This window comes from Herpailurus yagouaroundi, unplaced genomic scaffold (assembly GCF_014898765.1).
Source record: "Herpailurus yagouaroundi ecotype Mexico unplaced genomic scaffold, PumYag 28, whole genome shotgun sequence".
Taxonomy (NCBI): Eukaryota; Metazoa; Chordata; class Mammalia; order Carnivora; family Felidae; genus Herpailurus; species Herpailurus yagouaroundi.
In genome coordinates this window covers 96,217,628-96,245,059 of record NW_024412376.1, presented here as the reverse complement: position 1 = coordinate 96,245,059, position 27,432 = coordinate 96,217,628, and the positions used below count along the sequence as shown (strand labels likewise).

The 27,432-nt window shown below is 37.6% G+C and overlaps 1 protein-coding gene and 1 long non-coding RNA gene across 3 annotated transcripts in view; one reads left to right on the top strand and one right to left on the bottom strand.

Moving 5' to 3' along the window:
- The window catches only part of KLHL8 (kelch like family member 8), a 68,394-nt gene that overhangs the window by 20,772 nt on the left and 20,190 nt on the right, over positions 1-27,432 (bottom strand). For both annotated transcript variants that reach the window (XM_040478816.1, XM_040478823.1), the window contains exon 2: positions 5,393-5,754. In XM_040478816.1, the coding sequence (XP_040334750.1) occupies positions 5,393-5,605 (213 nt within the window). In that variant the 5' untranslated portion in view covers positions 5,606-5,754. The remainder of the gene's footprint in view (positions 1-5,392; positions 5,755-27,432) is intronic.
- LOC121032932 (uncharacterized) lies at positions 14,122-14,721 on the top strand. Its single transcript, XR_005791604.1, has 2 exons — positions 14,122-14,161; positions 14,376-14,721. It is a non-coding gene; the product is annotated as an uncharacterized LOC121032932 (long non-coding RNA).

The following is a 27,432-nucleotide window of genomic DNA, read 5'->3' as shown; positions in this document are numbered from 1 at the left end:
CCTTTTTTAAAATTTTCTGCACATGCCACCATTGAGATTTAGTTTCTATGCAAATAATCTGTAAACCTCACATGGCATAAATCTGCTTAAATTTGCCAACATGCCATTACATAAAACATAATTCTACAATTTCCAGATAAACATTATTTTAACACTACCTTCTCACCCCAACTGTACAAATCAATGGTCCACAAATTATTTTCATACTGTTCATAAGACTTTGTTCCTCAACAACTCTATTTTAATTTCTTGATTCAATAAACTAAAACTTGAATATTTAATACACACACAATCACACCCCCAATCAAAGTGATTAAAGATAATACACCCACTCCGTTTTTTTTTTTGTTTTTTTTTGTTTTTTTTTTTTTTGAGAGAGAGAGAGAGGGAGAGAGGTGCAGAGAGAGAATCTCAAGCAGGCTCCGCACTGTCAGCACAGAGCCCAATGTGGGGCTCAAACCCACAAACTGTGAGATCATAACCTGAGCTGAAATCAAGAGTCAGATGCTTAACCAACTGAGCCACCCAGGTGCCCCCTTAATACTTAATACTTTTTTAACATTTGGTCATTCTGGTAACTATTCTTTTGTGAACTAGTTGTTATTACATAGGTTCACTTTACTTCTAAGTATTAATTGTAAAATCCCATTAACACAGACTGTTAAAAATCATTTACAAATACACTAAACTTGTTTTTAAATCATTGAAACAAAAACTAAAGTGTATTAGTTTGAAATGTTCATAATTATGCCATTTAATTAAAACTAAGTGTTTGAGAACTACACTGAAATAAAAATACAGAAGACAAACAGTGAGACAGAAATAGAGTGGAAGAAAAAAATCCAAATGCCTGTCTTTTATGTTTGTTTAGAAGCTATATTCTAATTTCTCAGTTTTAATCCCTTGTTAATTTTGTCCTTTTAACCTCTTAGCTACTCTTTTCGATAATCCACCAATTTTAATCAGTTTGAATAGTCAAAATAGCATTTTACAGCCAAGGTCAAGAAGGGGTTAGATATACAAAACCAAGATAGTTTGGCTTACATGTAGTGAATTATCACATTATAATGTCTAGCCACATTCACTATGCTACAATCTTGGTTAATCTTACTACATTCATTAGAAAAATCTGCACAATGGAAACGATGGATAACATTTTAGGGGTCAAATAAACAAGAATCTACTAATATAAGTATTTAAATACACCTTCTGAGCAACATGAAAAAAGTTAAAATATCAATTTATTACTTGAATGTCAGAAAGATGAACATTCATTAGACAGCTTAACATAGAATGCTTAAGTGTTAAAGACAGAATCACCTTCTCATTTATCATTTCATTAGATTATGTCTGCCTTCCCATCAGGAGTTAACTGTTACATTTATAAGGATAATAATTTTATCATTTCTACCTATTGGAAGTATGGTACTATAATGCAGCTCACATATTTTGTTTCCCTGCAATCTTTCAGAGTACTTATTCTTACCTGGTCATTTGGAAGTTTGACACCAAAAAATTATAACACAATCTTGAAAATATTTATCCAAATCCTATAAATGTTTATTTTAAAAACTCAAAGAAACATGTATTTTCAAAAAAAGAAGAAGCCAAATAATATGAATAAAACTATTCAGTGGAAGCATCAACAAGTTAGGGGGTTTCCTTCCTCTAATAATCTCTGTTAATCTCTTCAAGTAAAATTTAACTATGATCTGTAACAAAAACAATTACATTTCCTCAAACTATCATAAAGAAGTAGAAGCATCTTTGTAAATGTTACTTTTGTTGACCTAGAACACATGGTTTAAGCATGAGTGCTATGCAACCTCTGCAAGACAAATTCCCCTGTCTTTTATCACCAAACTGCTGCCCTTAAGAAAGCTTTCCCCCTATATAATTTTAGACCTGCTACTGGATATATTCTTTTTTTTTTTTAATTTTTTTTTTTTTAACGTTTATTTATTTTTGAGACAGAGAGAGACAGCATGAACGGGGGAGGGTCAGAGAGAGAGGGAGACACAGAATCCGAAGCAGGCTCCAGGCTCTGAGCTGGCACCACAGAGCCCGACACAGGGCCCGAACTCACGGACCGCGAGATCATGACCTGAGCCGAAGTCGGCCGCTTAACCGACTGAGCCACCCAGGCGCCCCTGGATATATTCTTTAAAATGTTTCCACTGGGGCACCTGGGTGGCTCAGTCAGTTAAGCAACGAACTCCTGATTTCAGCTCAGGTCATGATCCCAGGGTCATGTGATCGAGTTCCATGTCAGACTCCGTGCTGGGAGTGGGGCCTGCTTAGGATTCTCTCTCTCCCTCTCTCTCTCTCTCTGCCCCTCCCCTGCTCGTGCTCTCTCTCTTAAAATAAACATCTAAGAAATAAATTAAAAAATAAAATTTTTCCCTAATAAACAAAGAAAATATATAAGCAAATTTCACCTCTCCCTGGAATGACCTCAAGATAATAATCTCTTATGTGAAGCCTTTCCAATCACCTTTCAGGCATAATTCATAGATCTCTCCTATGCTGCCATAAAAATAACACAAAAATGATAATCACTAAATTATATTATAGTTAGGTGTGTATGTGCCTTTCTCTGGATAAATTTCAAATACCCTCAAGGCAAGAACAGAATATTACTCAAATTTATTTATACTCTCCATATACTAGGGTAAGACCTTAGTAAGTATCTGCTAAATAAACTTTTTTTTTTGTTTCCAATATAAGTGCTCATTTTGGAATTTTAAAATTGGCTAATGACCTTATATATGGACAATAAAATATATTTGGATAATGGTTTTTTTTTTTTTTAAAGATTTTCTTTTTAAGTAATTTCTACATACAAAGGCTCAAACTTACAACTCTGAGATCAAGAGTTGCACACTCCATTGACTGAGCCAGCTGGGTGCCCCAATAACTGTCTTTCTAAAATGTTTGCCTTAAAAGCAATAATGGTCAAAGGAAACATACTAATTAAAAAAAAAAATAGGGGATGACTTTATATCAGAGAATAATCCTTAAGATTAGATGAATATAAAAAGTGAAATTTATGTTGAACAGGGCATTATGAATTATCTGTAATCCTATTTGACTTAATTGTTCTATGACAGTTAAATTCTGACAGTTGAAGAAATGTTGAATTAGAATTAAGAAACAAATCCACAGGGCGCCTGGGTGGCTCAGTCGGTTAAGTGTCCGACTTCAGCTCAGGTCATGAACTCACGGTTCGTAAGTTTGAGCCCCGTGTTGGGCTCTGTGTTGACAGCTCAGAGCCTGGAGCCTGCTTGTGATTCTGTGTGTGTGTGTGTCTCTCTCTCTCTCTGCCCCTTCCCCACTCATTCTCTGTCTCTCTCGGTCTCTCAAAAATGAATAAATGCTAAAAAAATTAAAAAAAAAAAAAGAATTAAGAAACAAATCCAGTAAGAGACCTGTTAAGAGATTAAGTTGTAACACTTTCTAATGAATAGGAACAGAATACACGATAGGTAGAATTATCTGATACTCTTGGAACTATTATAGTAGTATACATAATGATCCAAAGAGCTGATACTTATTATTATGTACCAAGCACCGCCATAAGGACGTTACTTGTACCAATTCACTTATTCCTCACAAAAACCTAATCATCACTCTAATTTTACAGATGAAAAAATAAAAATGATGGTCCCTTTAAATTACTGAAGTGATTCTCATGCCTAATGAAGTGTTTCTCATGTCACTGTTTACTTTTTTTTTTTTAATTTTTTTCATGTTTGTTTATTTTGAGAGAGGGAGAATGCACAGGAAAAGGGAAGAAAGAGAGGGATAGAAAGAATCCCACGCAGACCCTGCACTGCCAGGGCAGAGCCCAATGTGGGACTAGATCCCATAAACCACGAGCTCATGACCTGAGCAGAAATCAAGAGTTGGACACTTAACCAACTGAGCCACCTATGCGCCCCTGTCAGTGTTTAAAACATAGTATTTTAATTTTCAACCACTGACTCTTTGGGAGTTTTTATTTCAATCTATTGCTAAAGTTACACAATAAACAAAGTTATGAGTTGTCTTTAAGTGGCTATATCCCTATTTTTCCCTTAATATCTATACGCAGTATGTTATATGTTATATAAATTATTCTAAAATTCAGTTATAAAATTTATAAAATCAATACTCTAATTATTTTCCATTTGCTGAATGATAACTGAATTCCAACAATCTATTTTACATTTTTATTTTTGCTAAAGCCAGTGTGGGTCACTGAATTTCACACCACGGTTAAAAATTAGAGCAATGGCATAAAATTAAATAATATACATACAGAACAAGAGAACTTAAGTGTTCTACATTAAAATATATATACATAGCTAAATTTCACACAGAGCTAGAATTATATAATGGTTTTCTTCTCAAAATCTTAGGGCCTAGAAATACATAAAACAAGTAACAGTTTAAGGAAAGAGAATATAGCTCATTTATCCACAGTATAATACTATACCCCTGGACATTCTGGATCTAAAATTCAAAGCTTATGCTTTCAGTTTATAGACTCCTGTTGAGTATTCTCTGGTCTGATTCTTCAAGTATGCTTTCCATCCCTATGACTCAGCTTTAAAAAGCTGTCTGATCAAAAGCAAAAGCAAAAGCAAAATTTAAGAGATCTCAAAGTGGCAAATCAAATGTGGAAAATGCTTCATGGATGCATATGAATCATCAAAAAAAAATGTAATATTACACTGAGATATAAGAATAGTAAAAGTACTTTAAACAAGTAATGAGGAACAATTAGACTTCCACACTGTTTTATCACTTTTCCAATTTTACTAAAACTGTCTTTTGCAGCAGAATAACACAACATGTGGTCTATAGACCACAGACTTAAAACTTACTACACTTTTTCATCCAAGTCTAAATAGATTCTACTTCATTATCAGGTATAGAGAATCTCACTTAAGAGACCATTGTTTTAAAGTAGAGATTAAATTACCAGAATAGGAACATGTACTAAAATACTACTGCAGCTGAGTAAACAATCAAGAATTCCTAACTTTTAACTTACATTAAGAGTGAGTATACTAGGATTTTTAAATACACAAGTTAAAAGCTTAATGGTCAACAGCAATTTATTAATTTCAGTAATAATAACTATTTGTTGTTGTAAGGTCCAGAACTCTCAGAAGTTAAATTAACTATGAAATAATGAATATTAATACTTAATAAGTACAAGTTTACCTTGTGCTAATCCTCCTTTACTCACCTTCCTTTATATCCTTTCACCTTCAATAAAAAAGGATTGAGACTAAAATCATTTTGACTATAACAAGTATGATACCAAAAATTCACCCTCTATGGTTATAGAAACCCTCATTTTTCATAATACAATAAAGAGTTTGAAAAAGAAGAAAAGTCTTACCTTTAGTGTAACATCACACAGTTCTCCATTTTCATAAAACCGAAGAAGGGAACCATGAAAATCTTTCCAAGCTTCATTTGCTTCAAAGATAAAAGAGTCTTCTCCATCACCATCACTAATTGAAGACCTATTCTTTATTTGCTGGTGCTGTTGCCTTTTCCCCTTTGTGCAGTGATTCCTAGCTTGTTTTGCATTCACAGATTCTGAAGCCATTTGCAACACTCTTCTTTTAATATAGCTCTCTTCTCAAATATTCCATTTATTCTCTTAAAAGGGGTGTGGAGGAAGCAGAAGGTAGATGCAGCCCACTAACCTTCAGACATTTTTCAAAACCCAAACTGCCATTGTCCAATTGGCTGAGACTGAAAAATAAACAGTAAAACACATAAAAACAAACCAAAAGAAAAGTATCATTAATAATTATAGTTTACAAAACTAGATATAAAATGACCACATAAATTACTACTTAAGAACAAGTAACTTTGCAGCTCTATGCTAAATGTCATAATAATTACCTCAGCTAATTATATCAGTGAAGGAATGCCTTTAAAATCTAATTTGAAAATTCTGGAAAGATGGTGGAATAGAAGCAGCAGGAATCTATCTCCCATACCTAGGCAAAAATTGTACTGGCAGAATCAAACTGTAGAGTCTGTGGAAGGCTTACAACTTCAGGGAAAGACTGAAATGTTTAATTTTGTCAACTTCAGCTCTTAAGTACAACAGCACCTGTCCATCCCCACATCTTCAGTCAGATCGCAAGTAAGCAGCCGGGTACATGTTCCTAGCTAGAGCAGCTTACACAATTTTCAGGAGTTGGGGTGGACAAAAAGGACCTAGTCCTCCAAATATCAGTGATCTCTGCTGAGTGCTGACTACTGCTTCTGATCACAGAAGTGCAGGTAAAGAGGTGGACAGTCATTGGTAATACACCTCCACCTACTGTTATAAGTCCCTCCCTCTCAGCTGACGTGCCTTGCAGGGAATTTAAAAGGCTCGTGCCCTTCCTTTCCATTCTTACTGTTTGTTCCCCCCTTCTCCTTTTCACAGTCAAGACAATAAAAAACAAGAGCATATACAAGGAAAATTAGAAAGTGACAATGCATGCCAAGGGAAATGCTCAGAAAAGATGTGAGAGACCTTAAATTATATACCTCAGGCTGATCATTAGCACAGAGATGGCTTACAACAAACAAAAAGAACAATAACAAAAACAAAAAATAGCAGACCTTAAAGAAGAATTAATCTGGACAATGATTTCCAGAATTACTACATTATTAGATTCAAATACCCAGTGTTCAACAACAACAACAAAAATTACAAGGGATACAATGAAACAGAAATATGGCCCATTCAAGGGGTGGGGTGGGGAGAGGGACAACAAACTGTACTAAAAAAGAACTAATGGAGTATTTTATAGTAAAGACTTAAAAAAAACTCTTGGGGGCGCCTGGGTGGCGCAGTCGGTTAAGCGTCCGACTTCAGCCAGGTCACGATCTCGCGGTCCGTGAGTTCGAGCCCCGCGTCAGGCTCTGGGCTGATGGCTCAGAGCCTGGAGCCTGTTTCCGATTCTGTGTCTCCCTCTCTCTCTGTCCCTCCCCCGTTCATGCTCTGTCTCTCTCTGTCCCAAAAATAAATAAACGTTGAAAAAAAAAAATTAAAAAAAAAAAAACTCTTTTAAAGATGCTCAAAGAACTAAAGATATAAAGAAAATCAGGAAAATAACCAATACATTCAAAAAAGAAAAAGAAAAACTAAATAGAGACTGAAAAGAGTTTCTGGAAGTGACAAGTGCAATAATTGAAATGAAAAAGTCACTAGAGACACTCAGTGACAGATATGAACAGGCAAAAAAAAAAAAGAATTATCAAACTTGAAGACAAGACAATGGGAAATATCAACTCTCAGGTAAATACAGAAGAAAAAAAGAAAAAGACTGAAAAAACACGAACAAAACCTACAAGACCTATGAACCAGCAAACAGACCAACATGCACATTATGAGAATCCTAGAAGAGTAAGACAGACAAGGGGGAAGAGAAAATATTTAAAGCAATAATAACCGAAAACTTCCCAAATTTGATTAAAAGCATCAATATAAGCATTCAATAAGTTCTAAGAAAGAGGAACTCAAAGGAAACCACATCAAGACATAATCAAACCTTCAAAACCCAAAGATAAAAGGAGATTCCTGAAAACAACAAGAGAAAAGTGAATTGTCAGACACAGGAATCCTCAATAAGAGTTTTAGCAGATTTTTTTATCAGAAACTTCAGAAGCCAGATAGAATAGGCAGATATGTTCAAGGTACTAAAAGACAAATCGAAGATATTATATCTGGCAATAGTGACCTTCAAAAGTGAAGGAGAAAATAAGACATTCCTAGATAAACAAAAGCTGGGAGAGTTTGTGACCATTAGACCTGTCATGCAAGAAATATTCAAGAGAGTCCTACAAGGTGAAATGAAAGAACACTTAACAGTAACTCAAAGCCATATGGAAAAATAAAGAGCTCAAGAAAGTAAACACATGTATGACTACAAAACCTAGTATTACTGTAGCAATGGTTGGTAACTACACTTTTTGTTTCCAACAGGTTTAAGAGACTACTACATTTAAAGAAAAAAAGCAATTATTAATGTAAAAGCTGCTATTACTATAACTTTGGTTTCCAACACCAAATCTTGTTTCCTCTACAATTCAAGGGAATAATTTAAAATAAATTTAAAAACTAAAATTAGGAATGCCTGTGTGACTCAGTCGATTAAGCATCTGACTTTGGCTCAGGTCACAATCTCCCGGTTCATGACTTTGAGTCCTGCATTAGGCCTTGTGCTGACACCCTGGAGCCTGGGGCCTGCTTCAGATTCTGTCTCCCTCTCTCTCTGCCCCTCTCGTGCTAGCACTCTGTCTCTCTCTCCTTCAAAAATAAGTAAACATTAAAAAACCTTTTAATTAAAATTTAAAAATTTAAACCAAAATTTAATAATTACTAGCTGTGTCCAAAGACACAAGTAAGTTAAAATGGAAAGGATGGAAAAAAAGATTTTCCATGCCAAAAGTAACCAAAAGAGAACAAATATGGCATATCAGATAAAACAGACTAAGTCAAAAAATGTTACAAAAAGGATATTATGTATTAACAAAAGGATCAATACAGCAAGAAAATATAACAATTATGAATTTATGCATATAATGACAGATCATGACAATATACAAAGCAAAAACTAACAGAACTCAAGTGAAAAATAAATAGTTCCATAATAATAACTGGAGACTTCATACTCCATTGACAATAAAGGATAAACAGACAGAAGAAATAGAGGACTTAAATAACACAGTAAGCCAACTAGATCTAAGACATATAAAGAACAGTCCACCAACAACATAATACATATTCTTCTCAAGTGCATGTGGAACATTTTTCAGGATAGACAATACATTAGGCCACTATTTAAGTCTCACAGATTTAAAAAAATACACAGCATACCAAGTATACTTTTTAAAAAAATTTTTGATGTTTATTTTTTAATATAATTTATTCTCAAACCAGCTTCCATACAACACCCAGTGCTTGTCCCAACAAATGCCCTCCTTAATGGCTATCACCCGCTTTCCCCTCTCCCCAACCCCCCGTCAACCCTCAGTTTGTTCTCTGTACTTAAGAGTCTTTTATGGTTTGCCTCCCTCCCTCTCTGTTTTTAACTATTTTTTTCCCCTTCTTTTCCCCATGGTCATCTATTAAGTTTCTCAAGATCCACATATGGGTGAAAACCTATGATATCTGTCTTTCTCTGACTGAATTATTTCACTTAGCATAATACCTTCCAGTTCCATCCATGTTGCTGCAAACAGCCAGATTTCATTCCTTCTCATTGCCAAGTAGTATTCCACTGTATATATAAACCAAATCTTCTTTATCTACTCATCAGTTGTTGGACATTTAGTCTCTTTCCAAATTTGACTATTGTTGAAAGCGCTGCTATAAACATTGGGGTACATGTGCCCCTATGAATCAGCACTCCTGTATTCCTTGGGTAATTCCTAGCAGTGCTATTGCTGGATCACAGGGTAGTTCTATTTTTAATTTTTTGAAGAACCTCCACACTGTTTTTCAGAGCGGCTGCACCAGTTTGCATTCCCACCAACAGTGCAAGAGGGTTCCCGTTTCTCCACATCCTCTCCAGCATCTATAGTCTCCTGATTTGTTCACTTTAGCTACTCTGACCATCATGAGGTGGTATCTCAGTGTGGTTTTGATTTGTATTTCCCTGATGAGTGATGTTGAGCAACGTTTCATGTGTCCGTTGGCCACCTGGATGTCTTCTTTAGAAAAGTGTCTATTCATGTCTTCTACCCATTTCTTCACTGGATTATTTGTTTTTCAGGTGTGGAGTTTGGTGAGTTCTTTATAGATTTTGGATACTAGCCCCTTATCCAATATGTCATTTGCAAATATCTTTTTCCAGTCCACTGGTTGCCTTTTAGTTTTACTGATTGTTTCCTTTGCAGTACAGAAGATTTTTATCTTCATGAGGTTCCAATAGTTCATTTTTGCTTTTAATTCCCTGGCCTTTGAAGATGTGTCAAGTAAGAAATTGCTGCGGCTGAGGTCAGAGAGGTTTTTTCCTGCTTTCTCCTCTAGGGTTTTGATGGTTTCCTGTCTCACATGCAGGTTCTTCATCCATTTTGAGTTTATTTTTGTGAATGGTGTAAGAAAGTGATCTAGTTTCATTCTTCTGCATGTTGCTGTCCAGTTCTCCCAGCACCATTTGTTAAAGAGACTGTCTTTTTTCCACTGGATACTCTTTCTTGCTTTGTCAAAGATTAGTTGGCCATATATTTGTGGGTCCAATTCTGGGTTCTCTATTCTATCCCATTGGTCTGTGTGTCTGTTTTTGTGTCAATACCATACTGTCTTGATGATTACAGCTTTGTAGTAGAGACTAAAGTCTGGGATTGTGATGCCTCCTGCTTTAGTTTTCTTCTTCAGTATTACTTTAGCTATTCAGGGTCCTTTGTGGTTCTATACAAATTTTAGAATTGTTTGTTTTAGCTTTGAGAAGAATGCTGGTGCAATTTTGATAGGTATTGCATTGAATGTGTAGACTGCTTTAGGTAGTATTGACATTTTAACAATATTTATTCTTCCAATCCATGAGCACAGAATGTTTTACCATTTCTTTGTATCTTCTTCAATTTCCTTCATAAGCTTTCTATAGTTTTCAGCATACAGATCTTTCACATCTTTGGTTAAGTTTATTCCTAGTTGTTTTATGGTTCTTGGTGCAACTATAAATGGGATCAATTTCTTGATATCTCTTTCTGTTGCTTCATTATTGGTGTATAAAAATGCAACCAATTTCTGTACCTGGATTTTGTACTTTGAGACTTTGCTGAGTTCATGTATCAGTTCTAGCAGACTTTTGGTGGAGTCTGTCGGGTTTTCCATGTAGAGTATCATGTCGTCTGCAAAAAGTGAAAGTTTGACATCATCTTTGCCAATTTTGATGCCTCTTAATTCATTTTGTTGTCTGACTGCTGATGCTAGACTTCCAACACTATGTTAAACAACAGTGGTGAGAGTGGACATCCTGTTGTGTTCCTGATCTCAGGGGGAAAGCTCTCAGTTTTTCCCCATTGAGGATATTAGCTGTGGGCTTTTCATAAATGGACTTTACAATGTTTAAGTATGTTCCTTCTATCCCAACTTTCCTGAGGGTCTTTATTAAAAAAGGATGCTGAGGGGCACCTGGGTGGCTCCATCAGTTGGGCAACCGACTTCAGCTCGGGTCATGATCTCGCAGTTTGTGAGTTCGAGCCCTGCATCGGGCTCTGTGCTGACAACTCAGAGCCTGCGGTCTGCTTCAGATTCTGTGTCTCCCCCTCTCTCTGCCCTTTCCCTGCTCATGCTCTGTGTCTCTCTGTCCCTTAATAATAAATGTTAAAAAATAAAAAATAAAAAGAAATATAAGAAAGGATGCTGAATTTTGTCAAATGCTTTTATGCATCGATTGACAGGATCATATGGTTCTTATCTAATTAATGTGATGTTTCACATTGATTGATTTGTGAATATTGAACCAGCCCTGCAGCCCAGGAATGAATCCCACTTGATCATAGTAGTTCTTTTTATATGCTGTTGAATATGACTTGCTCGAATCTTGTTGAGAATTTTTGCATCCATATTCATCAGGGATATTGGCCTGTAGTTCTCTTTTTTTTGCTGGGTCTCTGTCTGGTTTGGGAATCAAAATTATGCTGGCTTCGTAGAATGAGTCTGGAAGTTTTCCTTCCATTTCTATTTTTTGGAACAGCTTGAGAAGGATAAGTATTATCTCACTTTAAATGTCTGGTAGAATTCCCCAGGGAAGCCATCTGGTCCTGGACTCTTTATTTGTTGGGAGATTTTTGATAACTGATTCAATTTCTTCACTAGTTATGGGTCTGTTCAGATTTTCTATTTCTTCCTGTTTGAGTTTTGGTTGTGTGTGGGTGTTTAGAAATTTGTCCATTTCTTCCAGGTTGTCCAGTTTGTTGACATATAATTTTTCACAATATTCACTGATAATTGCTTGTATTTCTGAGGGATTGATTGTAATAAATCCATTTTCATGCGTGATTTTATCTATTTGGGTCCTCTCTTCTCTCTTTTTGAGAAACCTAGGTAGAGGTTTATCAATTTTATTTTTTCAAAAAACCAACTCTTAGTTTCATTAATCTGTTATCCTGATTTTTTTTTTTATTTTGTATTGTTTATTTCTTCTATGATCTTTACTTCTTTTCTTCTACTGGGTTTGGGTTTCTTTGTTGTTCTGCTTCTAGTTCCTTTAGGTGTGCTGTTAGATTTTGTATTGGGGATTTCTCTTGTTTCTTGAGACAGGCCTGAATTGCAATGTATTTTCCACGTAGAACTGTCTTTGCTGCATTCCAAAGGGTTTGGACTGTTGTGTTTTCATTTTCATTTGTTTCTGTATATTTTTTTAACTTCTTTAATTGCCTGGTTGACCCATTCGTTCTTTACAAGAATGTCCTTTAACCTCCATGTATTTGGAGGTTTTCCAAGCTTTTTCCTGTGGTGGATTTCAAGTTTCATAGCATTGTGATCTGAAAGTGTGCATGGTATGATCTCAATTCTTTTATATTTATTGAGTGCTGTTTTGTGACCCAGTATGTGATACTGGAGAATGTTCCATGTGTACTCAAGAAGAAAGTATATTCTGCTGCTTAAGGATGAATAGTTCTAAATATATCTGTCAAGTCCATCTGGTCCAGTGTATCATTCAGGCACTTGTTTCTTTACTGATTTTGTCTAGATGATCTGTCCATTATTGTAAGTGGAGTATTAAAGCCCCCTACAATTACCACATTCTAAACAATAAGATTGCTTATGTCTGTGATTGTTTTATGTATTTGGGTGCTTCCGAATTCAGTGCATAGACATTTATAACTGTTAGTTCCTCCTGATGGATAGACCCCCACAATTATTATATAATGCCCTTCTTCATCTTTTGTTACAGCCTTAAGTTTAAAATCTAGTTTGTCTGATGTAAGTATGGCTACTCCAGCTTTCTTTTGACTTCCAGTAGCCTGAGAGATGGTTCTCCATCCACTCACTTTCAATCTGAAGGTGTCCTCAGGTCTAAAATGGGTCTCTTGTAGACAGCAAATAGATGGGTCTTGTTTTTTTTATCCATTCTGATACCCTATGTCTTTTGATTGGAGCATTTAGTCCACTTACATTCAGTGTTATTATTGAAAGATAGGGATTTAGAGTCATTGTGTCATCTGTAGGTTTCATGCTTGTAGTGATATCTCTGGTACGTTGTGGTCCTTGCAACATTTCACTCACAGAGTCCCCCTTAGGATCTCTTGTAGGACTGGTTTAGTGGTGACGAATTCCTTCAGTTTTTTATTTTTTGTTTGTTTTTTTTTTTGTCTGGGAAAACCTTTATCTCTCCTATTCTGAATGACAGGCTTGCTGGATAAAGGATTCTTGGCTGCATATTTTTCCTGTTCATCACATTGAAGGTCACCCACCATTCTTTTCTGCCCTGCCAAGTTTCAGTAGATAGGTCTGCTACTACCCTTATGTATGTTAAGGCCCGTTTATCCCTAACTGCTTTCAGAATTCTCTATCTTTGCATTTTGCCAGTTTCACTATGATATGTCATACAGAAGATAGATTCAAGTTACACCTGAAGGGAGTTCTCTGTGCCCCCTGGACGTGAATGTCTGTTTGGGGAAGTTCTCAGCTATGATATGTTCAAGTACACCTTTGGCCCCTTTCTGTCTCTTTTCTTCTTCTTCTGGAACTCCTATGATACGGCTATTGTTCCCTTTCATTGAATCACTTAGTTCTCTAATTCTCCCCTTGTGATCCAGAATTTTTTTTATCTTTTTCTCAGCTTCCTCTTTTTCCATAACTTTATCTTCTAATTCACCTATTGTCCCCTCTGCCTCTTCAATCCCTGCTGTTACCGCCTCTATTTTATTTTGCACCTCATTTATAGCATTTTTTAATTCAACATTACTATTTTTTAGTTCCTTGATCTCTGCAGCAATAGATTCTCTAGTGTCTTCTATGCTTTTTTCAAGCCCAATTAATCTTATATCTGTTTTGATCAATACTTTAGCTGTCATTTCTTCCTGGAATATCTTTTGAGGAGAAATCTTCTGTTTCATCATTTTGGCTAGTTTTCTGTACCTTATGTGTTTTAAAAGTTTGTTATGTGCTCTGCACCTGTGAGCACTGCTATATTAAAGAGGGGTCGGGGCACCTGGGTGGCACAGTCGGTTGAGCGTCCGACTTCAGCCAGGTCACGATCTCGCGGTCCGTGAGTTCGAGCCCCGCGTCAGGCTCTGGGCTGATGGCTCGGAGCCTGGAGCCTGTTTCCGATTCTGTGTCTCCCTCTCTCTCTGCCCCTCCCCCGTTCATGCTCTGTCTCTCTCTGTCAAAAATAAATAAATGTTGAAATAAAGAGGGGTCATACACTGTCCAGGGCCTGGCCCTTCAGGAGGTGTTTTTTGGAGAGTGTTACTTGCTTTGTGTTGCTGTGACTTTGGTTATTATATTTCCCTACTCGTAGTGATGCTTTGGACCCTCCACCAGATGTGCTTTGATTTGTTCCTTGAAGTAGCCCTGGAAAGGAAAACAAACAGAAAACAAAACACAGAAACACACAAATAAAAAAAGAAAAGGAAAGGAAAAAAACAACCCAAAAGCAAAAAACCAGAAATACCAGCTGCAAGTAAAGAACAGGGTAGAGGTGGTGCTGATGGAAGAGCACATACAAAGAGAGAAATGACAAGGGTAGGGAAAAAGAAAAACACTGACAAGGCAGAGAGACTAAATGGCTTAATCCAGAAAGACAGAAAGGAAAGGAAAGGAAAGGAGCCGGCCGGGGGAAAAATAAAAGAAGGTAAGGTTGTCCAGACAGAGAAACTATACAGCTTAATTATTCCAGAGAGAAAGTAAAGAAGGAGGTACAGAACATGTATCAAGAGAATGGATTAAGTATGTCTGCTTAAACAAACCAACAACCAGCGTACCCAGACTACAGGAGGGAAGAGATAAGGAGAAAAGGAAGGAAAAATATATCTATATAATAAGAATTGTCTGCGAATTAATCCAGGCAATGCAGCAGCACTGGTCTGAAGGAGGGGCCATCTAGTTCCTCAGCATCTATGCCGCTCTAGTAGATACGCAGTTACCAGGCGCAGAGTGGTGTGGTTTGATGTAGGGGGGTCCCGCCTCCAATGTGGGCCCTACTGTCTGATCCCTGAGGTCCCACCTTGGTGGTGGTGGGGAGAAAAATGACGACACCCTCCTCCCCGCCAGTCTCTCCTCCACAGACCAGTGACCCAAACTACTCTGTAAAAGCCGTCCTCACTGTGCCGCAGGCACAAACGAGGCAGTTCGTTTCATTCCACCGACTCCCATGCCCCAGCACTTGGCTGGGATTCAAACTCCCGCTCCATGCTCCCTGGTATTGGGGAAGCACTGCTCTTCGCCACCCCATATGTGGTCCCCCGACAGGCTTTGTCCTGTCCCACAGCACTCCAAGGGAGGGGATCACTTTCTCCTACTGCAGACTGCACCCCTGACCTAGCCACCGAGCCCAGGGCTGGCTCCCCTCCTCCCCAGGTACACAAACAGGGCAGCTGGCCCCAATCTGGAGAAAGGCCCACAATTAGAGATTGGATCTTTCTCCATCCCCGTCATGGTTCTTCTCTTGTCCAGATACAGTCTTATGCTTCCCCAGCCGCTCTTTCTTTCCCTTTGTCTCTCCAGAGAAGGGGATCCCTCCCCTCCATTTGTTTTATCTCTGCCAGTTCACAATCACACACCTATGGCCCGGCAGGTTGTCCCAGTGTACTCCTGGTAGCAACCCAGTCTCTTTTCCTCCCAAACTCTTGGGGCTCAAAGTCCTTTGGCTCCAACACTTCTTTGTTTGAGAGACGCAGGAAGTTCAGATCCCCTTACTTCTCTGCCATGTTGGCCACTCCCCCAAGTATCCTCTTGAATCACATCACGATGAAGTTAGAAATCAATGATAAAAGAACAATGGAAACTTGGAAGAAATGGGAAACTTAATACCCTTTCAAAAACAACCAATGCATCAAAGAGGTAATCACAAGGGAAATTAGAAAACACTTAGAAGCATGGGACACCTGTGTGGCTCAGTTGGTTAAGCATCTGGCTTCGGCTCAGGTCATGGTCCCATGGTTTGTGAGTTCGAGCCCCACATCAGGCTGTCTATTGTCAACATAGAGCCTGCTTTGGATCCTCTGTTCCCCTCTTTCTCTGTCCCTCCCCTGCTTGCACCCTCTCTCTCTCTCTCAAAAATAAACATTAGGGGAAAAAAAAAAGAAAATACTTAGAAGCAAAGGAAAATAAAAACACAATATACCAAAACTTACAGGAGCCACAGTGAAAGCAGTGCTAAGTAGGAAACTTATGATTATAAACACATTTTTTAAAAATCTCAAATCAATAACCTAGCTTTACAAATTAAGAAACCAGAAAAGGAAAACTAAACCCAAAACTAGCAGAAGAAATGAAATATAGAGTAAAAAATAAATAAAACAGAAAACAGATAAACGGCAGAAGAAAACAATCCAAAAGTTGGTTCTTTGAAGAAATCAATACAATTGACAAAATTTCAGGTAAATCAACTAAGACAAAAGAGAGAAGGCTCAAATTAGTAAAATTAGAAATGAAAATGGGGACATTACTTCTGACTCTACAAAAATAAAAATAATTATAAAAGAATACTATAAACAATTGTACATCAACAAATTGAATATGAAATAGACAAGTTCCTAGGAAATAAAACCTAAATCACAAAGAAATAGAAAATATAAATAGAGACTTACAACTACTAAGAATCAATTATTGGGGTGTCTCAGAGGCTTAATTGGTTGAGTGATCGACTCTTGATTTCAGCTCAGGTCCATGATCTCACAGTTTGTGAGACTGAGCCCCACATTGGGCTCTGCACTGAGACTGTGGGGCCTGCTTGGGATTCTCTCTCCCTCTCCCTCTGCTCCTCCCCACTCATGCTCTCTCTCTCAAAATAAATTAATAAACTTAAAAAAAAGAATCAATGATTACATCAATAATCAAAAATCTCCCCCAAAATTAAAGACCTGGACCTAACGGCTTCACTGGCGAATTCTACCAAGCATTTTATTTAAAGAAGAACTAATGTTATTCCTTCATAACATTTCCCAAAAATTGACAAGGACAGAATATTTCCCATCTCATTCTGTGAGGTCAGCATTACCTTGATTCAGAAACAAAGACTATGAAAAAACTACAAACGTATAAATCTTAATGAACAGTAACGCAAAATCCTCAACAAAATAATAGCAAACAAAATCGGTGACATATTAAAAGGATTATACACAATGACCAAGTGGGATTTATTTCTGGAATGCAAGGTGGTTCAACATATAAAAATGAATAAATATAGTACACTATATCAAAATGAAAGAAAAAAAAACCACATGATCATCTCAACTGATGCAGAAAAATAATTTCATAATACTCAACACACTTTCAAGATAAAAACACTGAACAAACTACAAACAGAAGGAAACTACCTCAACATAATAAAAGCCATTCATGAAAAACTCACAGTGAACATCATACTCAATGGTGAAAGAACATATTTTTGCTAAAATCAGAAACAAGGCAAGGATGCCCATCCTTCACCACTTCTATTCAAGAGTACTTCAAGTTCTAGCCAGAGCACTTAGTCAAGAAGAAATAAAAGGCATGCAAATTAGAAGATTACCTCTACTCACAGATGATATGATCTTATAGGCAGAATATCCCAAAGACTCCACAAAAAAACCTGCAGAATTAATGAATTCAGCAAAGTAGACTACAAAGTCAACACACAAAAATCAACTGCATGTCCATACACATCTCTAATTCTCAGTTTCTTCATTTATAAAAGAACAAGATTGGTCTAGGACAGGGTCAGCAATCTTTGTCTGTAAATGACCCAAAAAGTAAATACTTTAGCCTCAATGGGACATGAGGTTTCTATCACAACTACTCAACTTTGCCACTGAAACACAACAGCAACCACAGTCAACAGTAAATAACTGAGCATAATTGTGTTCCAATAAAAATTTATAAAAACAACTGGTAGGCATGATTTAGCCCCAGGGCCATAGTTGTAATAACCTGAGAAGGATGACTGGTTTAAACCCAACTATATCAAATCATGTTAAATATAAACGGCCTAAACACCAACAAACAAAAAAGGCACAGATTATGGAATACTACTCAGCAATTTTTTAAAAAGTTAGCCACTAAAACATGTAACATGCTGAATGAAGAAAAAAAAAAGCCAACCTCAAAGGGTTACATGCTTTTGGAATGTATGATTCCATTTATGTAACATTTTCAAAATGACCAAAGTATAGAGATGGAGAACATATTAGTGGTTTAGGGGTTAGGGAAAGATGAGAAGTGAGGAATGCCTGGGTTTGTAAAAGGTATTTGTGATGGAACTGGAAAAAAAGATACTTGTGATGGAACTAGACCTTGACTATGATGTGGTCACATGAATCAGTGTCAATTTCCAGGTTGTGATATTGTACTAAAGCTATGTCAGATATTACCATTGAGGAAAATTGGATGAAGGGTATACAAGATCATTTCTTACAACTGCAAATAAACCTAAAATTATCTCAAATAAAGGCATTAAAAAAAAAAAGATTGTCATACTGCATAAGAAGTGTGACTCAACATTAAATTGCCTATGAAACAACACCAACTTTTAAGTATAAAAATACAAATAAGTTAATGTAAAGGATAGAAACAGATATACCATGCTAACAGTACTTAAAAGTAAACTGAAGGAGACACATTATCTCATAACACAGACATCAAAGCCAAGAAAATTACCAGTTATAAAAAGACATTACCTAAAAAGCGGATAACCAACACACAAAAGAATGAAGTTAGACTCTTTATACCATATGCATAAATTAACTCAAAATGCATTAAGGATCTAAATTTAAAGCCTGAAACTATAAAACTGTTAGAAGAAAACAGAGGAAAAGCTTCATGACATTGGATATGGCAATGATTTCTTGAATATAACACCAAAAGTACAGACAACAAAAGAATTATGTCCATACAATACCCACCCACATCAGGCATCGGGACTTGCACTGGAAAGACAAATTTCCATAACATTTGGCTTTGAAAACCAGTAGGGATTAACTACATGAGTTTTTACAACAGGTGTGGCTTAACTCCAGGTACTTAAAATCAGCAGGCTTGACTCTGGGAAAGCCAGAAGGTATTAGGAAATTGAGTCCTTGCCCTGAAAGACCCAATATAAAAGCAGCAATTTGAAAAGCACCTGGGATACGTAGGAAGAAGTGTTATTTAATCTCAGAACATGTGCTGGACGGGCAGGAATCTTTAGGAGACTTAAGAACAAAAGATCTGGCCGGTGCCATTTCTCCTCCCACCCCCAAGTCTAGGTAGCTGGACATTTCTAGGAACATGCTCCAATGCACTAGCTAACACCACATACCCTGCCCCTGTGTTCTCCTGTGGATCTGCTCCATCCAACCCTGTCCAACTTGGCAAGCATCCCTCCAAAGCAGCTCCTGCTACAACACATCCTATAAGAAGCCCAATCAGGGAACAGCACCACTCCCTGTGCCTGGGGAGAGGGGAAGAGAACTACACACACCAGTGCAACTGCAGCCTCAGCAGACTTACTGGGGGCAGGCATCTGGTCTGATATCAGACCTGCCAACGAACAAAAGCCTCTCAGGGGACAACACAGGAAAAGTGCCCCGCAGTTCAGTGTTACCACAGCTGCAGCACACAAGCTGAGGGCAGGCATTGTCTGACTGCTGACACCACCCAACTACAAGCCCACAACAGCCCCAGACTAGCAACTTAATGGCATGGCAACCAAACCCTGCAAACAACAGAGAAGCTGGGCCACTCCAACCAACTGGACTTGAAGCAAACACAGCTCAGCCACAACACTCATAGGAGGGTGCACGCAACACACATAGGGGACACCCCTGAAGTGCCTGGTTCTGGTGAACAGGAGACGCTGTACTACAGGGCACCACTGGAACTCTTCTTCATAAAGCCACACTTTCAAGAACAGGAGACACAGCTGATTTTCCTAATACATAGAAACAAAGACACAGACTTAGATAAAATGAGGAGGCACAGGAATATGTCCCAAATGAAAGAATAGGAAATCACAGCAAGAGAGCTAAATGAAATGGAGATAAGCAATATATCTGATAAAGCATTCAAAGGGTCACAAAGATACTTATGGAACTTGAGAAAAGACTGAAAGACCTCCGTGAGACTATCACAAAAGGGAAAGAAAAAAGAACCAGAGATGAAGAACTCAATATCTGAAATTAAAAATGTATACACTAGAGGGAATCAACATCAGACTAGAAAACACAAAAGAATGGATACGGAAATTGGAAGAGAGAGTAAAGAAAGCAACCAAGCTGAACAGAAAAAGAGAATGACACAAATTGGAATAGGTTAAAAGAACTGAGTGACATCATCAAGTGCAATAACATTCTCATGATAGGGATCCCAGAAGGAGAAGAGAGAGAAGAGGGAAAAGAAACCTGATGTGAAGAAAGAAGAGCTGAAAACTTCCCAATTCTGGGGAAAGAAAGAGACACCCATATCTAGGAGGCACAATGAACTGCCAATAAAATCACCACAAGGAGGTCCACACCATGATACATAACACAGTGGAAAAAGGAGTAATAACAAGAGAATTTTAAAAACAGCAAGAGAAAAGAAAACAGTTACATACAAGGGAAAATTTATAAGGCTATCAGCTGAGTTTTCAGCAGAAACATTGCAGGCAAAAGGGAGTGGCATGATATACTCAGGGTGCTTAAAGGAAAAAAACCTGCAGCCAAGAATACTCTATCCAACAGGACTATCATTCAAACTACAAGGAGAGATAAATAGTTTCCCATACCAACAAAACTAAAGGGAATTTTCTGAGTGGAAAGAAAAGGCTGTAGTCAAGAGTAAGAAAATTAAAAAATGAAAAAATTTCACAGGTAAATACAAACATAATAAAAGCAGTAGATCAAGGGGCACCTGGGTGGTTCAGTCAGTTAAGCGTCCTACATCAGCTCAGGTCATGATCTCATGGTTCATGGGTTTGAGCCCTGCATCGGGCTCTCTGCTGAGCTGTCAGATTCTGTGTCTCCCTCTCTCTCTGCCCCTCCCCCACTTGTGCTGTGTCTCTCTCTCTCAAAAATAAACATTAAAAAAAAAGAAGAAGAATGGGTTTATGGGTTTAAAGTAAATGACCTTCAACTTAACAAAGATGGCTATATGCATACGATGTTGTATGTGAACTTAACGGTAACAACAAATTAAACATCTGTAATTCATATGCAAAAAATGAACAGAAAGGAATCCCTAAGAATATCACTAAAGAAATCCATCAAACAGCAAGGGAAGAAAGCAAGAGAAGAAAGGAACAGAGAACTACAAAAACAACTATAAAGTAGGTAACAAAATGACAATAAGTACATACCTACTGATAATTACTTTTTTTGATGTAGGTCTATGAGAGAGAGAGAGAAAGAGAGAGAGAGAGAGAGAGAGAGAGAGAGAGAGAGAGAGAGAGGGAGAGAGAGAGCAAGCAGGGAAGAGTCAGAGAGAGAGGGGGACAAAGGATCCAAAGCAGGCGCTGCACTGACAGTAGAGAGCATGATGTGGAGCTCGAACTCACAAACCTCGAGATCACAAACTGAAGTCAGAAGCTTAACCAACTGAGCCACCCAGGCACCCCCACCTAGAATCACTCTGTAAGTAAATGAACTAAATGATGCAATCAAAAGACATATGGTGACTGAATACATAAAAAAGATCCATCTATATGCTGCCTGCAAGTCACTCGCTTCATACCTAAATACACGCAGAGTGAAAGTGAAGGGATAACAAAACATTAATCATACAAAATAGAAGTGAAAAGAAAGCTGGGGTAGCAATATTTATATTGAACAAAATAAATTTTAAAACAATGACTGTGACAAGAGACAAAGAAAACTACATAATGATAAAGGGCACAATCCAACAAGAGAATGTATAACAATGATAAATATTTATGTACCCAACATGAAAGCACTTAAATAGAGTAACTGTTAAAAGACACAGGAAAGAATTTCAGTAATACAATAATAGTAGGGGACTTTAACCCCCCACTTAATGGGATAGATAATACAGATAGAAGATCAACAAGGCAACAGTGGCTTTGAATGAATGACTCACTTGACCAGACAGATGTATTTAGAACATTGTATCTCAAAACATTCAGATGTATTCAGAACATCCCACCATCCCAAAACAGTGAACACATTCTTTTTTTTTTTTAAGTTTATTTATTTTAAGAGAGAGAGAGAGAACGTGTGCAAATATGAGTTGGGGAGAGCAGAAAGAGAGGGAGAGAGAGAATCCCAAACAGGCTCCATGCTGTCAGTGCAGAGCCTGACACAGGGCTCCATCTCATGAATGATGTGATCATGACCTAAGCAAAAATCAAGAGTTGGACGCTTAACAGACTGAGCCATCCAGGCACCTCAGAATATGCATTCTTTTCAAGTGTACATGGAACATTCCCCAGAATGGATTACATGTTAGACCATAAAACAAGTCTCAATAAATTCAAAAAGACTGAAATCATATCATGCATCCGTTCTAATCACACAGTATAAAACTAGAAAGCAATGACAAGAAAAATCCTAGAAAGAACACAAACACATGAAGGCTAAATAACATGCTAGTAAACAATGAATGAGCTAACCCAGAAATCAAAGAGGAAATCACAAAATACATAGAGACAGACTAGACAGCAGCAGCTGGCATGGAGCTCCTTAGATGCTAGGGCTTGGATAGCACAGTAGCTCCCACCAGGTCGCCAGCCTCTACCCCAGGAGACCATTGCAATTGGCCACCCCCTACTCCTCTGTAATCATGTGCTACTAAAAGGTCTTGATCAAAACTGCCAATATGTTGGAGGAGATGCAAAAGAACTCAGTGGAGTGTGCTACTCAAGTGTTGAAGAAATACAGTCATCAAAAACAAGAAAAATCTGAGATATTATGACAGCCAAGAGGAGCTTAAGAAGACATGACAACTAACTGTTATGTGGTATCCTGAATGGGATCCTCTAACAGAAATAGGACATTAGTTAACACTAAGGAAATATGGGTGGCTCGGTCAGTGAAGCATCCAACTCTTGACCTCAGCTCAGGTCTTGGTCTCAGGGTTACGAGCTGGAGTCCTGTGTTGGGCTCTGTGCTGGGCATGGAGCTTATTTATTTTTTTTAATTTTTTTTTAACGTTTTATTTATTTTTGAGACAGAGAGAGACAGAGCAATGAACAGGGGAGGGTCAGCGAGAGGGAGACACAGAATCTGAAACAGGCTCCAGGCTCTGAGCTATCAGCACAGAGCCCGACGCGGGGCTCTAACTCACCGACTGCGAGATCATGACCTGAGCCGAAGTCGGCAGCCCAACCAACTGAGCCACCCAGGCGCCCCACATGGAGCTTATTTAAAAAATCAAAAAACTGGGGCGCCTGGGTGGCGCAGTCGGTTAAGCGTCCGACTTCAGCCAGGTCACGATCTCGCAGTCCGTGAGTTCGAGCCCCACGTCGGGCTCTGGGCTGATGGCTCGGAGCCTGGAGCCTGTTTCCGATTCTGTGTCTCCCTCTCTCTCTGCCCCTCCCCCGTTCATGCTCTGTCTCTCTCTGTCCCAAAAATAAATAAACGTTGAAAAAAAAAATGTTTAAAAAAAAAAAATAAAAAATAAAAAAAAATTAAAAAAAATAAAAAAATCAAAAAACAAACAAAAACATATGAGAAAATCTGAATTAAGTATGGGGCTTTCATTAATAATGTATCATACTGGTTCATTAACTTTAACAAATGTACCAACTTAGTGAAAAATGTTAAAGGAAAGTGGATGGTGGTATACAGGAATTATCTGTACTATCTTCACAATTTTCCAAGAAATCTAAAACTATTTTAAATGTAAAAGCTTAAATAAACAATGACAATGTGATAATGATGGACAGACATATATATCAATAGAACACAGTTCAGAAACAGACTCACACAAATATGGCCAATTGATTTTTTTAATCTTTATTTTTTTAAGTGATATCTCCACCAAATGTGGGGCTCAAACTCATGACCCCAAGATCTAGAATCACATGCTCTACCAACTGAGCCAGCCAGGCACCCCTGATTTTTTTTATTTATTTATTTAAGTACAATTGAAATACAACGCTGTACTGGTTTCAGGTGTATAACACAGTGATTTAACAATTCTACACATTATGCAATGCTCACCACAAGTGTAGTTACCATACATCACCATAGACTGTTGTCATAATATTATTAACTATATTCCTTATGCTGCATTTTTCATCCCTATGACTTATTTATTTTATAACTGGAAGTTTGTACCTCTTGATCCCCTTCACCCATTTTACCCACTCCCAACCTCCTCCCCTGTGGTAATTACCAGTTTGTTCTCTGTATTTATCAGAATGTTTATGTTTTTTGTTTGTTCATTTGTTGTTGGTTTTTAGATTCCACATATTAGTGAAATCATATGGCATTTCTCTTTCTCTGTCTCATTTATTTCACTTGGTATAATACCCTTTTGGCCCATCCATATTGTCACAAATGGTAAGATTTCATTCTTTTTTATGGCTAATATTCCATTGTGTGTATATATAACGCCCTTATTCTTTCATCTGTCAATTAGCCAATTGATCTGAAAAGGTACAAAAGCAATTCAATGGAGAAGAGATAGTCTTTTCAACAAATGATGTTGAAACAATTGGATATCCATATACAAAATAATGAACCTTGACCTAAGCCTCACACCTCACATAAAAATTAACTAAAAATGGATCAGAGACTACACATATATATGTTTTAGACTAAAACTTCACAAACACCAAAAATATAAAAATTTACTGTATGACAAGAAATAAAATGGAAAAATAAAATCTGATTAAAATAAAATAGAAAAAAGACAGTTACATTCCAACATATTCATGATAAGGACACAAAAGGCGATATAATCACAAGCCAGTCTATTTCCTAAAGGGATAAATCAGCCCACTAGATTAAGATATAAAGGCAGACATCATCACCATCACCATCATTCGAAATACTACCATCATCAACCTCACGATCCAAAACCCTATCTGCCTACCACTATTTTCAATATTTTATGTCTAGTAAATCATTTAGCTCCCACTATGGCTCTGTGAGGCAGCAATTTTTGTCTTGCCCCTTTCACAGATGAGAAAACTGAGGCACAATGAGATGGAATGCAGCCCAAGTAAGTGGGAGAGCCAATATTCAAACCTAGGCAGCACAGCTCCAAGAGTCTGTGCTATCATCCACTATACTACTGTTCAGAGCACTTAGCAAGTGAAATAGAAAAAAACAACAAAGACATGAAAAATCAAGGTCCCTCTCTTCTCCCCTCTAAAACCAGCCATTCTAATTCCCCGACTTTTGCATGTGGCAATGTCATTTTTTTTAAGTTTATTTATTTAGAGAGAGTGCAAGTGGGGAGGGGCAGAGAGAGAGAGGAGAGGGAGAATTCCAAGCAGGCTCTGTGCTATCAACACAGCACCAAATGCAGGGCTTGAACTCGCGAACCTCTGAGATCATGACCTGAGCTAAAAACCAAGAGTCAGACACTTAAACAACAGCTACCCAGGTGCCCCTGAAATGTCATTTTTTAGGTTGCCCTAGTTCATAACCTGAGCCATACCTAACTCCTCTGACTTTCATAACCTATCACTTTCAATTCCCCTGAACCTGCTTGGGAAAATCTCTCCTATTCCTGAATTCACTGAATTCAACTCTCTTTCACTGTACAGTGACCCCCTTATCTGCAAGGGATATGTTCCAAAACCCCCAGTGGATACCTGAAACTGCAGATAGTACCAAACCCTATACATACTATGTGTTTTTCCTATACATACATACTTATGATAAACTTTAACTTATATATTAGACACAGTAAGAGATTAACAACTAATAATAGAACAATTGTAACAATATATGGTAAGAAATGTCATGTGAGTGTGGTGTCTGTCTCAGACGTTGTGTGTACTCCATCTGAAAGTATCTTATTGTACTGTACCCACACTTCTTGTGATGTGAGATGACAAAATGCCTACATGATAAGTTGAAGTGAAGTTGTGAAGTGAGATGAATGATAGGCATTGACATACTGTTAGGCTACTACTGACCTTCTAATGAATGATACGTTAGGAAGATCATTTGCTTCTGAACAGCAGTTGACCTCACAAAACTGAAACTGCAGAAAATGAAACCATGGATAAGGGGGGTAGGAGACTATGGTACTCTGAGACCTACAAAACTTGCCTGGATTAGAATAGCTCCCATTAACCAATCACCATGCCCCTATCATCCCTAAACAACTAATAAGGGCAATGCTGCCAGATTTATCTAGCTCTCAGTGTCAATTCCAAACTGTTTGATCAAACCATAGTTCAAATTGCTTCTCCTGGCATTCAAAGCCAACCCCTCCTTGCTGATTCCAACTTACCTTCCAGTCTTTTCCTCCATTATTTTTTGACATAAAGTAGGAGAAGGGAGGGGGAAAGGCTACTGACTAAACCACTGTGTGTCACATTTGCCAGAAGTCTTACACATACTCTCATTTAAGCACCACAACTACATTATAGATGGCCTAAATATCCCTGACTTGCCCAAAGTCACACAGGTAGAATATGGGAGCTTTCAATTCAGCTCTAATTCAGCCCATTCTTTTTCTACTTTATCAGACTTCACTATTCCATTTTTCTCAAATATATGTGCAAGTACTCAAGCTATTTCTTGTGAGGGAATGATGTGTAGGCCAAACTTAAACAATGTTTCTGAATTGTAGGAAGCCTTCTCTAAATTCTCCCGATGGGGTATGATCACCCTTCTGTGAATCCACACAGTACATTGTAGTTCTCTGAATGATTTTATTCCTTTTGTGTTTTAGACTTGCCTGCTTAATACAATGTTAACTCTTAGAGAAGAGTATCTTAAAAATATCTATGTAAAAAAAAAAAAAAATCTATGTATCTTGCCCACATAAGCCTGGGTCATAAGTGATTGAGTCAGCATGATTTTGTTGGCTGTGTTTTTCCCCCAGTGTAAAAGAACAGGGTCAACTCTTCATTGCTAGTTAAGCTAGTGAGTCTTCCTTCATCCAGAACTTTCATCATACCATATTTTGTGCCCAAGAGTCTGAGTATTATGATGGCAAGTATTACTGATCTTACTTCTAAAGTTCACTAGGTTTATGTACACATGATTCAAAACTATCATACACATTTTCCCTTGTACCAAACCACTCTAGCTTCTGTTTAAAGGCTTAATTTATTATTGTCACAAATCTATTTCCTTTGTCAGAGGACTGCTCTATGAAAAGGGCATTATAAA